The sequence below is a fragment of the Formica exsecta genome, unplaced genomic scaffold, assembly GCF_003651465.1.
Source record: "Formica exsecta isolate Colony F162 unplaced genomic scaffold, ASM365146v1 scaffold26, whole genome shotgun sequence".
In the NCBI taxonomy this organism is placed as follows: Eukaryota; Metazoa; Arthropoda; class Insecta; order Hymenoptera; family Formicidae; genus Formica; species Formica exsecta.
The window spans coordinates 1,487,545-1,501,280 of record NW_021849866.1 but is presented as its reverse complement, the minus strand read 5'-3'; the positions used below and the strand labels follow the sequence as shown (position 1 = coordinate 1,501,280).

At 33.5% G+C, this 13,736-nt stretch overlaps 1 protein-coding gene across 2 annotated transcripts in view; it reads right to left on the bottom strand.

Moving 5' to 3' along the window:
• LOC115236708 (neuronal acetylcholine receptor subunit alpha-7-like) overlaps positions 1–13,736 on the bottom strand; it is a 220,135-nt gene that overhangs the window by 12,163 nt on the left and 194,236 nt on the right. For both annotated transcript variants that reach the window (XM_029809322.1, XM_029809321.1), the window contains exons 4-8: positions 7,634–7,814; positions 5,154–5,229; positions 3,221–3,415; positions 892–978; positions 163–272 (exon numbers count right to left, since the gene is read on the bottom strand). In XM_029809322.1, the coding sequence (XP_029665182.1) occupies positions 163–272; positions 892–978; positions 3,221–3,415; positions 5,154–5,229; positions 7,634–7,814 (649 nt within the window). The remainder of the gene's footprint in view (positions 1–162; positions 273–891; positions 979–3,220; positions 3,416–5,153; positions 5,230–7,633; positions 7,815–13,736) is intronic.

Here is a 13,736-nt window from a genome sequence, read left to right as displayed (position 1 = left end):
TATATATATTTCTTTTTTTAAATAATAACTGAAAACTATAGATTAATTTATTATTAACTAAGCTCGCTATGCTTTGTTTTTCATATTTTCATATTACAATACTTGCAAGATAACGGCCGTAGTGTTACGTTATGTGCTTTGATATCGATCAAAGTAAATTACCCATTCAGACATTTCATGGGAGTCAGCATTTCGATGATGATAGTTTAAGATGAGAATCGTGCTGACCACGCTGCTGGCTACCATAAACATGATGCAATTGAAGTACGTTCCTGAAAAGTATGAGAGAATAATTAAATATAAGAATATGATTTGAAAATTAGTCAAATTAGCAAGCAAGCGATAATTATAATATCACATATTATCCAATTAATGTAAAATTCGAAAATTTGTTAGTTGATATATTTTAACACGATTAATTTCTTTCTTTAAGCGTCAACTAAACGTAAGCGTCAAATTCACGCTTCTCTCTGCATATCAAATAAATATAATTACATTCTCTCTCAAAAATAATTATGATTTGATATGTGATATAAATACTATGTATATGAATATTATAGATAATAATAATATCATTTTATAGAGAAAGTAATTATTCAATTATTCAATTACTTTATAATTATAAATTATGAAACGTATATATATAATAATTAGAAAAGCATATGATATTTATTTCAATAATAAGGCAATGAAACTCAGTTGCATGTCTTTTTGCCTCAAGTGTTTCATAATCGGGGAGCATATCTTAGAAGAGTGCAAAGATAAAACCCTTCGTTTCTTCTTTCCCTATCATTTTCCACTCGAATGGTTTACGATATAGGTGATCAATCACGCTCTGCTTTCTCATATTAAAAAATTAATCATATTGAAAATCAATTAAATCGAGCTCACCTAAAAGCGGCACAGCGTCAGACGTCGCCGGCATTGTCTCGGCAACCATATTCAGGAACACAGTGAGGGACAAGAGGATGGTTACTCCTACAAAAGAGGTTCGTTGGCTTCGATTAATTATCGAGTGCTTCAAAGAGGTGGCCAAGCGAGATTAACCCTCGGCCCTTGAACGCTCGAAGAGCCTTCAATGCGTAACAACCCCATGTTGAAGGCGCTTCGATTCTCATCTTAAAACGATATATGATGTCTCCGACCTCATCGTCACGAACGCAGTGACAGATAGTCGCAAAAATATTCCATATATTTCTAGTTAATAATTCTTTGAGGTATTAATATAATTATTAAAAATTTTGTGGCGTAAAAAATAATGTAAATTAAAAATAAATAATGTAATATTTTGACAATTTTTTTATTTTAATTAGCATCTTAAATAAAAACCTTTGAAGATGATTTGCACTTGAAGGATCTACAGTATCTCAATCCGTCACTGTGTTCGAGCTTTGAACTCGGCACTCATTCGCGCTGCCACAGCGTTAAGAGGCGCTTTCAAATTATTTAGACTTTCAAAACGTCGCGGCAGATGCCTCATCTAAATATCAGATGTTACTCGAGTTTTCTCGAAGCTCGCGATGTAACGCGTTGAAAGGTGTTCTCAAGTCCCTTAGAGACGAAGATCAATTACGATAAAAAAATATTGTTTTTTTTCTGTTTGTTTTCTCTCGGATAAAATGTTTACATTTCTTTTATTATATCCGATAATTTACATTACATTGAGACCGTTAAGATAATATGTGGGTTAAAATTATATATGTATATATATTTTTTTAATTAATTTTTGAATTAATTAATAATCAATCCTAAGAAAAGACTTGAAACAAAGTTGGCTTATGTGTCGTTTTACTTATAAATGTTAAGGCGATCACTATAGAGCGACATTGCTATGGAGAGACGTTATTATCATACTTCGATCTAGAAATAGATATGAGTTTCGAAGGAACTCGCAACGGAGACGATTGCAATTGCTCGACATTGTCATTCCATTGTCGCCGTATCTCCGCGTCGACGACGGCGATTGTCGCGATCGCTTCCAAATTCGTCGAAGATTCACAGTAACGCGCTTGCATGCTCGAAGAAACTCGACGTCCTGAATAGAAGGCTTGCTGAAGTTGGCGCGTCGGGACGCCGTTTCAATCGGGATCGAAGCGAAATCTAATCGCGTAAACGCCCGATGCGCTTAGCAAACTCTGGCGCATGACTCTAATCACGGGAGCGTTTACACGGTAGTGCGAGGCGAGGCGGGCAAGGAATCGAAATTATGCAGCTGAGCGGATTCGAGCTGTAGGAGGCAAAATTTCTACCGAGCATCCGGCTTCTCGGTGAATTCCAGGACTACCACGCTTACGAGATAACAATGAAATAAATTGTGTCATGGATAGCGCTAACGTAATCATTTTCTATTTGTGCTTCTACAACTATAATGATATAACGACTACGCGTGCAAGAGAAAGTCTGAAATCACTTTATTATATATCTTGTGCAGGTTAGCAATAAAACTACAGTATTACATTTTTCCGGGAGAAAATTCTCTGCCAAATTAATCATCATCAATCGATTACTTGTCACTACAAATCTTTCATTTTAATTTAATTTGTTAAATTTATAGTAACTTTTAGAGAAAATTGTTGAAAAATTGAATCAAACATACTGGAGAAAATCATAAAAATAAATATAAATTTATAAATTAATTACATAAGAAATAATTTTTATATTTAATAAGAAACAAAATTGTGAAAATTTTTCATGTCTGAAACAAAATTTGTTATTAGGACAAAATTTGTCCTAAGAGAATTGATATTCTTTTCTGCAAACGTGCCATATAAAAGATATAGATTTGCACGTATTAATAAAATTAATATTATAGAAATGTGAATCTCACACAAGTGTTCATCTTAATTTGATATTGAATTTGTACCTTTGATCGTTCTTTATTGAATTGCGCGGTGACGTAAAATCGTATTCATAAAGCTTGGACTCAACGAATCAAATTTTGGTATAGTATTTCGTACGGAATTTTACCGATTCTAATTTCCACGTCAAAACTCGATAAAGTCCTCGCGGTATTTGATTGCGGAAGAAATTCGCGACGACGCGTTGCAGAATAGTTTCTTCCCGGCGCGGCTTCCGGATGAATCCGCCGGAAGTAGGTCGGACCTAATCGCGTAAATGTCTGATGTTCTTAACAAACAGGGACGTGCCTAATCGCGAGAGCTCGAATTTACGAACTGTTGGGAAGGGAGCAGTTGGAGTTTTGCATCGAGTTGAAACTTGCCGAGGGAGAGTTTCTCGCCGGAATCGGGTGGCAGGGTGAACCCGAGGACGGCCATGCTGGCAATTAGAACGCACGGAACGATCAGGTTGAAAAAGTAGTAGAGTGTGCGTCTTCTGATGATGACGACGAAAGTGATGTCTATGTACGGTTCCGGGCAGCAATTGTAATAGATTTCGTTTCTCTTACCAGGTACTCCTAAGCAAAATAGAAATGGGAATTAATATTATATCAACATATTACTTTTTACGTTAATATAACTTTTAATCGTGAAAGCGCAAGCAAAAGATCAGAGCTATCGAAAAATGCAATAATCTTCTTTCTATGTTTTTTCTAGATAGAAAAATCATACATATATTAAAGAGTTTATATATTGCTAAACATTGAAAGAGAAGTTTGTGCACTTTAGGATTGAGAAATGGATATCACTTTGAAATTGAAAAATTAATGGATATCACGAAATATCAATATCGAACTGATATTTCGAGCGAGTGATTTTTCCACCGCTTTGTGAATGGCTTTCGAAAGCGAATATATACATTTGAAATTTTTATATTCAAAATTAAAATTTTTAAATGGATATTCAATCTAGCGCTTACGCTTATGACGTCGCGCACACGTGTAGAAATAATCGATACTGTCAATAAAACGAAATGCGCTATCGAGCGTAACAAAAGATTGCCAGAAGCGAAAAATGCCTGTACTCTACTCCCTTGAATTATCCTGTGCAACAGGGCAGAGAAAAACGGACGATTCTATCTTACACTATTCCTCCGGGTACAAAACGGTGCGCTCTACTGCAGCCGTAGTTGCTTAAGATACATTTCTACCGCGAGTCTCTTAACTTGGGCACATACATTACACGTGTACGCCGACCTACGCGATTCCCACGCGTAATGCATCGTACAATTTTTCGAGAGATACACGAGATACGGAAAGTGAAGGTTCATGCTCTTGTATTAAATGATAAAAATTCAAGAAACGCTACGCGCGCGTGCGTTTCTTGAATTTATCCACAACAAAATTATCAACAGCAAATTATATATAATCGAACAATGCATCATAATTATAAACCAGATGTTTCTACTTTTGTGCTGCAATTCCAATATGAAGCTAGCTCCACTCTATTAATTAAAATTAAACATTATATTATTTTATTAAATTGCAGTAAAAAATATAGTCTCGCAAATTTTTAAATTTTGCAGAGATATTAGATGTCTATTAAAAGCGGATTTCAAAAATAAAATTTATTTTGTAGATTGTATAATTGTGATCGACAGCCACTGTATGTGGGCTGCCGATTTAAGCGTAAGCTGATTTTTGATATATGCAAAAATTTTACGAATTTTATTAATATTAGAATAAAATTTAATACAAAAGAATATTTTATTACGTAATTCGCGGATTTAAGCAAAAGTTTTGCATAAATAGATTTTCGCTAATAATTGTATGTATGCATATCTATTTATGTACCTATATATATATATTATTATAAAATAAATGTTCACGACGGAAAATGCTATATAAACATCTGTGAGTAAAATTCATAATTTAAATCTTGGCTTTTAATAAATTCTCAGGCGATTATTCAACGATTGTGACAAGCTAGTATTCGAAATGAGATGCTTCGTCGTAATTCCGACACTTTACCGATCGCCCGATGTGTGTTCGCCAACGAAAACACTAAACTCAGGGCGCGCGCGAAGGGAGCCGCGCCGTGTCTCCTCTTCTCCCCCTCCTCCCCGTTTGACCCAGATACAGGCAATTTTGACAGGGACAAAGCGAGGATCAATACCGTTTCCGATTTGCGAAACGATTGATCATCCGCCCGTGGCCGTGCAAGACTTTAGAATTGCTAATCGGCCGGGAATCACTTTCGGTGCAAACTATCCGGGCGTGGCAACGGTCCCCTTCGATAAGGACTGTAAAAACTCACCCAACAAATCCCACTCGCCGTTAGTGATGAAACTGCTGATGTCACCCCCGCCCTCGTCTTGCAGCTGCAGATCCAACTGTCGACAATTTATGACGGTCGATTAGAGAAAACTTATTGCAACCGCACCGCATGTAAGATGACTGTTCTGTTTCAAAAGCGACGGAAAAATCTCTTCTATAGAATGACTGAGATACGGCAACTTATTTTTTAAAAGAAATATCATGAAATTTTTTAAAACAAACAAGAACTGCGCTCTCCAGATGTTTGCAGAGCACTCTAAAGTTAATTAATATTAACCTGATCTCTAGAATATTTTTAAATAAACATTATAACTTATTTCTAAAAATATCTGAAAATATTTTTATTTATTTACACCAAATACATATAGGTAATCAATATATTTAAGAAATTAGTATATTAAGAAAGAAAGAAAGAAAGAGAGAGAGAGAGAGAGAGATGCAGAATAAAAATATATATAATATATTTAAATAATATTATTATTTACTGTGATAAATACTCCGTCGGGTTTTTGACTTCATATAGTCAACTTTGTATAGTTTTGTCGATGTAACTCATATGAATTCATGCATATTTACGTAGGCCAATATGAAGCTCCCGCAACTTCTCGCAATTTTTGCCCGTTTGAATATCGATGCAAAACTTTTTTTCTCGGTGGCGTTTGAGCGCACAATCTACGGCGAATTAATATCTGGGTGCGAATTGTTAAGTGAGAATGGACGATTAAATCGAAAAGTCTGTTTTGCATTTCGTATTCAATTGATCGAACCGAGGTCGGGAAAATCGTGGTGCACTTCGCTGTCTCCCTTGCTTTTGCGCCGCGCTTCAATTACGTTCTGCTTATTGTCTTTCTTAATGAACCTCCGAGCGTTCTCGAATTGCCCGGCACCAGTGTAATTCGCATCTTGAATTTTAATTATTCCGAAGTTGCACGCTCGACAATTAAACTCGCCGCGTACATTAGTCGTATGGTAGAAACGCATGTTGAATCGGTATTGCACTTTTGTCATTATAATAGGACTATTATATAATTATCATAATCGGATATCATGCTATGCATTGTGTTTATTTCTTTTAATACAGAGAGAGAGAGAGAGAGAGAAAGATAAAGAAAGAGAATAAAAAAGATTTTATCACCAATTTTGATATAGTACCTACTTCTTTTATAAAAAATATGGTGAAATATTGACACACATAAGAAAATATACTTTTTTTATTTTTATATAAAAAGTAATGTTATAAATTATTAATGTTTAAATATTTATCGTTAATCGGTTATTAAATTATTTATATTTTATTTATTGATTTGTTTTAATTTAACAATTTTTATATAGAAACTGTGATCTAAAATATAATATAAATTCTTCCATTTTTTTTACAAAATTTATTTGGAATAATGCTATCATAATTTTGCTTTTATAATATTTGTTTAAAGTTTAAAATTATTGAAAGGGATTTTTCTGTAATGTATTGAGTTGTAAGAATAAAAGTTGTAAAAATTTTGGATGTCGTTCTCACGTTCATTGTTCTCTAAACGCATACTCTACAATTCACAAATTTCCTGCAATTCACCCTGAAATGGCGTTTGCTGCCTACGCCGTTGGTGATGTTTCAACGAAATGCCGAGAGCATTTTATGCCCGTCTCGGTATTCCTAGAACGTATATAGAAATAGAGAATACCATATTTCTTGAACATTTTCCAGAAAATGTTCCAAAACATGCGTGCATATTGGTGTTTCCACAAAAAGTTATGATAAAAGAAATTAACAGAATATAAAAGTGGAAAAATTTTCATTATACCAATATTTGTTGTCGTAACTGAGATAAAACTGAAATAATTATTTTTCTAAAACAAAAATATCGAGAGAGAGATATGAGTTGACTTCATCGTTTAATTACATCGTAGAAAAAATTATTTATTACTAAACGGTCTCTCTCTCTCTTTCCACTCTCTCTCTCTCTCTCTCTCTCTCTCTCTCTTTATCTCTCTTTATATATTTATCACTCTATATAGAGAGAATCATATATCATACTTTTGATCCAAATAAATAATCATTCAATGCAGTTGAGATAAACGAGCGCAATCTCAAGAACGCTAATTCGACTTGCGTCGGGTATGGCGGAAAATTCGCTGCTGTTATCCGATCGGAGTACTTTACTCAAAGTCCGCTCTGTTCTTAGGAATTTCATGGAATGTTCTCGCGAGCGAATCTCGCATTGGCAAACAGCGAAGATTCTCTCTTCTTCTCTTTCGCTCTTTCGCCCGCTCTCAGGCGCTAATCAAACTCTTCGATGCCGTTGCTTTAAATTATTTCCGCGTCCCGAGACGTTTCGACGAGAAGTGCCGACGTGCTTCCGACAGATTGGAAAATTCGTAAGTTCGATGTCAATGTCGAGCGAACGTATCAGGGAATGACGATTGGTTGACCCAATTCCGGTAATGTCTATCCCTTATGCTCACCTGAAAGCCGTCGTACGTCCAGGAGCCGAATTTCATCTCGCAGCGCTGATCATCAAAGGGAAACCAGGTAATGTCTATCTTGCAAGTGCTCTTGAATATACCGGGCGGTATGTATGAGCAGGTTCCATTGTTCTTTACAACGACGTTCGTGGGATAAGTGCCGTCGAAGCCCTCGTCGGCGCTATAACAACCAACGATTCACGTTAATCTTTCCGTGATAAAATGTAGCAGGCTGTTTTAATCGGTAGATTCGATACGAAAAACTAATTAAATCAGTTTATAAATTTTTAAAAAGCTTAAACGTTTGTCTTATTAAAAAAATTTAAAAAGATAAAATTGGATGTATTTAATTATTGATACATATGCTCTATAAAAATTAGACGATATAAATATAATTATTTTATTGTAATTTTTTTACTTTAAAAAATATAAATTACGAAAACAGACCATTTGAGAAAAATATATCTTTTGTTACATTGATTATATTTTTTGAAAATAAATTGTCTCTTTCTTGTTTTATATTTTTTCTATTGCTTTTATTATTTATTTTATAGAAAAGTTACTCACTATTAATGTAATCCTGTTACATCATAATAGCAATAGTTACAGAAGTTCTTTATTTAATTTTATTATGTCAAACGCATTTTTCGTGATTGAGATAATTCCTGGATACGTGTGAAACATTTGTCTTACTCAAGAGACTAAACAATATTGCAGTACATGTAAGCATAAAACCTAATATCAGAGCACTGATGTCCCCGAAGTAAACCCGTCGGTTTATCCCTTCTCTGCAATAATTTAGAGATAATTTAGTTGTCCCTTCTAATGCTGCTTACAAAGGGAAGCAACGACTATCTACTCTTTTATAATTAATATGTGATGCAATGAATTCAATCTTGCATGTTTTAACATTTATTCGCATAATTATTGTATGAAAGTTACGACATATTTCTAATTCTATATAATCAATCCTAGTTTATTAAATCGTACAAAAAGCATAATTTTGCAATTATTATAATAAATAAAATAGTAAAGAAAAATTATTGTAAATAAATATAATGCATTATCTTAATTATAAATATAACTTTGCAAGTTGTAACAAATTCAAATAGACTTTCTCGATAAAGATAAATTTATAACATTAACAATTTTATTTATATAAAGTTATATTTATAGATGTTGACATATCAATTTAGGTTCATTAAATGTTGTGCTATCGATGATTAATTGCTCTGGAATTTTACTACACATGCTCAGAAAATATGTTGATAATAAATAGTCGCTATAAAAATGAGCCGCCATCGTAACTGTGGAGTGGCATTTAAGTGTGCAATATATTCTGACATCTCGTGCAGTAAAATAAATTACTGCGAAGGAGCAAATATTATTTTTGCAGAATATCTTTCAAAATTTAGATTGTGGAAGAGAATTCTTACAGAAAATTCAGTTTCTCGTACAAAAGCTTAAGAATGAGTTTTCATGTTATCCCACAATTGCAAGATTGAACATGCAAATATAGTTTTAAATAAATTGTGATATTAGACGACATTTTCTTTATAAAAGTAATTAGATTAATTTAAATTTTAATTGTATATAATTTAATTGTATATAATTTAAATGTTAATTGTATATATATATATATATATATGTATATACCAACTATATATATATATATATATGGAGGATCTATAAACTCTCTTAGCTAATCACAGGAAAATGTGGGAAGAATACATCACAGAAATCTTCTCATCAAAGGAAAGTATTTTTTCTTCGATTCCATTATTGTATATTTACTTAAGATGTCTATTAGAAACAAATTCTCGTACCTTCTCTACTCGAATTTACCACAACTTACGACGACATACGATTAAACTTCCAAGCGGGCGTCACGTTAGAGTAGACTTGAATAGACTAGCAGGAGCTAATTATGGACGAATGTACCCCAGGCCTTTGACGTCCTACCTCGCTTGTCCTACACCCCTTTCGATTACGTTCCATTTGCGTTAACTAACAAGACGAACGCCAACTTTTCCTATACACTCGGACGCCAATTGACGCGATACTTATTTTTGCAGCTTTCCTCAGAGAATTGATTTTTTTATGTTTACGCTATAAAAAAAATATTTAATCGTCTTCATCACTAGAGCAAATCGCAAAAAATATATGAGATTAAATAGTTTAATTACATCTTTTTTTCATCATATGCCGCTTCATTCTTGTCGTGATTACTTCGTTAATTTGGAGTTATCCAAAATTTTTAAATTTCTTAACAACTTTCCATGATGACTAGCTCTCCGCACATTTAATAATGCGCGCAAATGAGATTTTACTGCATACAAAGTGTTAATTAGAATAATATAGTAGCTATTCATTCAAGCAAATATTTAAATTAATATGATAATTAATAATGAAACTCTAAATTAATTTACATTAATTTGTTGACTCCTAAGTAAAGCCTATCAACGAGTACGAGATTATTTTTGCACTTAGAATCGTTGATCAAAAAATTCACCTTAGATAATTAATTTGGTATTAACGTGTGTAATAATAAAGTCATTTACAGAGTACTGACCCCTCCCCCCCCCCCTCTTCATCTTCAAAATAAAAAAATTCTATTATACTATAGACTTAGTTTCTTAATAATACGCACGGTATATTCCATCTTCTTTATTTAATCAGACGTATACGAGCTCGCATTGGCGAGAAAATACTTGTAGGATAGGTCGGTGCACTCAAACCGTGTTACATACTACAAAATAGAGTATTTTACCTTGAGTGCGTGCCTCGTGTGATAACGAGAAAGATCTACGAGAAGTTCGCTTGCGGAATTCCTGAGGCTACACTGAGGCTTTTAGCATCATCGCATTTTGTTGGCGTTGCATTATTTTTATGTAATCTTGAAATGAACCGAAGCTTATTCAAGAAAATAATAAAAACGAAACAACTATTTCACCTTTTAGTTATTAAAATCATCTTCGTCGGAAATTCTTCGTGAGCTTATTGTTTATTTCGCGTGACAGCGCAAATATTATGAAAATAAGCATACTGTGAGATTTTAATTTAAGATTCTTCTAAACTAGATTACATTTTCACTTGGTTGTCATCTTTTATCTGGGAAAATAGCAAATGTAATTCCGTACCATATTCAATTTAAAAGTACTGTTAAATGCTAGATTTATTTAATATCTACCAAAAGTTTTGGAGAAACACGCATACAAAACTCATCTGTTTTTAGTAAAGAATGTTATAACTACGACAAACAAAATAATTGTAACATATATCCTGTAATTTAAAGATAAAATAACAACGCTGTTTTCTCTACAATTTTACAGAAAAAAATTTATAAACACTTTGACTATATTCTCTGACAATTCCGGATGGGCTCCACTTAATAATGAGAAGAGGTAACCTCAGGTTTTCCCTCTCGAATACTTAATGAAATCGTCACGAGATTTCCACGAATCGAGATGAGTTGTTCATTCTCGAGACGTTGCTATCCCATCCCTGTCTCTCCCGCGGGAATAACATCAATGAGTAATACGACTTTCAACGAGAAAGCATATTTAATTATAATCCTGAAAACTTCCATCTCTTTGTAACAATTTTTATAATAATTATTTGCTAATTCTTAATAATTTATTTTTTATTTCATATTTTATTATTACACTCACTGTAGATTAATCTCTAATTTTCTAGAGTTTATAATTTAATATTAATTAGTTGATAATTTTGCCTCTGGCGAGTGACTATTTATCTAATACATTTATTCAGTAGTGTTAATATTTGTATGTATGTTTTTTGTATATATTTATGTAATTCTGTTGCCACAAAAGTTTCGAATTTCTTCTTCTAAATTTTATTAACAAAATTAATTAAATAATAACGATGACAGTTATATATCACAAAAGAAGCACACACACACGCACACACACGCAATTAATTAATAGTAGATACAACATTCACACATTAAAAATTATACGTAAATACTTGTGTCTTGTAATTAATTGTGATTTATATATTTCTGCAATTGTTTTATACAATAATCTAATGAATTACAATAAAAGATAAATAAAAAAAGCTGCCGTTTATATCTAATTATAGAAATGTACACAAATTTATAGAAATGTATATATACAATGTAAATTCTCTCAAATTATATGATTAGTATAATTTTTCACAATATCAACTATCGAATTTCCTTCATTTACATCGAGTTCACTCGATACTCCCACGTGCACCGTATTACTTATCGTAAGGATGAACCCATTATCGCGATAGCAACGTCTCGAGTACCATTCTGGAATTTCTAATGAAATGGTCCCGAAATGAAGGTTCCTACGAATCGATTCACACCCACTCTGAAATATATATACCATCATCCCTTATTCTTTCTGTTTCTTAATCGCTCCTTTGGGAGCCACCGTCTAAAGAAAAAGCATAATCGTGAATGAAAATCGCTTAGACGTGCGATTATGAATATATGTATTCGAGAATGCGGCAATAAAGTATTGAATCAGTGCAAAAGTTGTACTAACTGTTGAATGGCGCTAAAGTTCATGGAACATTTTTGTATATTCAACATCTGAAAGTTCGCGAATATCCCGAGATGCAAGAATATATAACTTCAAGAGTATTATTTGTGAATTGTAAAGGTTGTAAGAAAAGTCTACGCACCTATAGATTATTGAAAAGAAGTTTCATCCTGCATTCTATCTCGAGACACGATTCTTGACTTGAAAATCGCTAACGGCAAAAGTAAATATACGGTTTAAGAGATACTCAATTCTAGCATTGAAGTTACAAAATATGCCATCAAAGTTTTCTCGTGCGCGTAATTGTATCCAGTTAGAGTGAACATAATTTCTCAGCTACAAACGCTCGATGTAAAACGTCACGAGACTCTCGTTTGGATCGATTCACGCTCATTCTACACGCCTTATTCCCTTCTCGCCCCCTAGTTGCTCGCAATCTCACAGAGAAATATGATTTTGAATGAGATGCAACGGGGCGATTCTACGAATATAAGGCGGTTGAATGGTATACATAATATAGTCTCAGTCGCATCCGAACGACGAAGGATTGGTTGGAACATGGCCAGTTGGCCGCAATCCAATCCGTTATTTCATTCTTTTCGAATCCACCCTCTATACCACTCGTCTCGTACTCACTACCCCGCAAAATCATCTCGAGTGCATCCAGCGCAGTATCCAGTGCCACACCCACCACTGCTATCGTCATCGATAACGAATGGTGTTTTGTCTTTCGTTTTGTTTTTGCCGCTAATAAATCGCGTAAATTAAAAAATGCACTGGACGCGCATATGAATTTTTGGTTTTTCATTATCGATAGCTTGGCTTTCGTTTTGTTTTTGCCGCTAATAAATCGCGTAAATTAAAAAATGCACTGGACGCGCATATGAATTTTTGCTTGAATTTTCATTATCGATAACGAATTACTTATGATGTAACGTATTGCAATTTGTTATCACAAATCTTATTGACAAATCATTATTTATCATTTAAATATGCACAATCTCTCTAGTACTATAAAAAATCCTCAGCTATATTCACATTTTTTGTATAAAAAAAATTAAATAATAAAGATTTATCACGTGCGTTGAATCAAGAACCAATATAAGCGTTTTAGTTGAATATCGTCAGGCTATAAGAAGATCCATCATTAAGCTTGCGTAAACAGCCACGGTGTGTTATTATCTTCCAGTTTCTTTTTTTGCCTTGCGTTATCGTGCAGTTTTGTCGTTTTTATTTTTGCATAAAAGTTATACATGCGGAAAAATGTTGAGAAACAGAAAAATTGGTCGGCCATTTACGTTACTTTGTGAGAACGTTCGTTTAACGTGCGCGTTCACGAGATACGGCAAACAAGAGAGTAATAAATGAGTGTATGAGGTAAAACACCACGCGGGCATATTGATTTTGCAATGCAAGCGTTATTCTCGTTCCGCTCACTCATACGATCAATCTCCCCGGTCCTACATTTAATACCGCATGTGTATTACAGTGTTACGGAACTTCGGTAGAATTTGCGAATTTTTTTTCTTCTATGAGTTGATTAATAGCACATTTAGAACACTAAAGTTTTT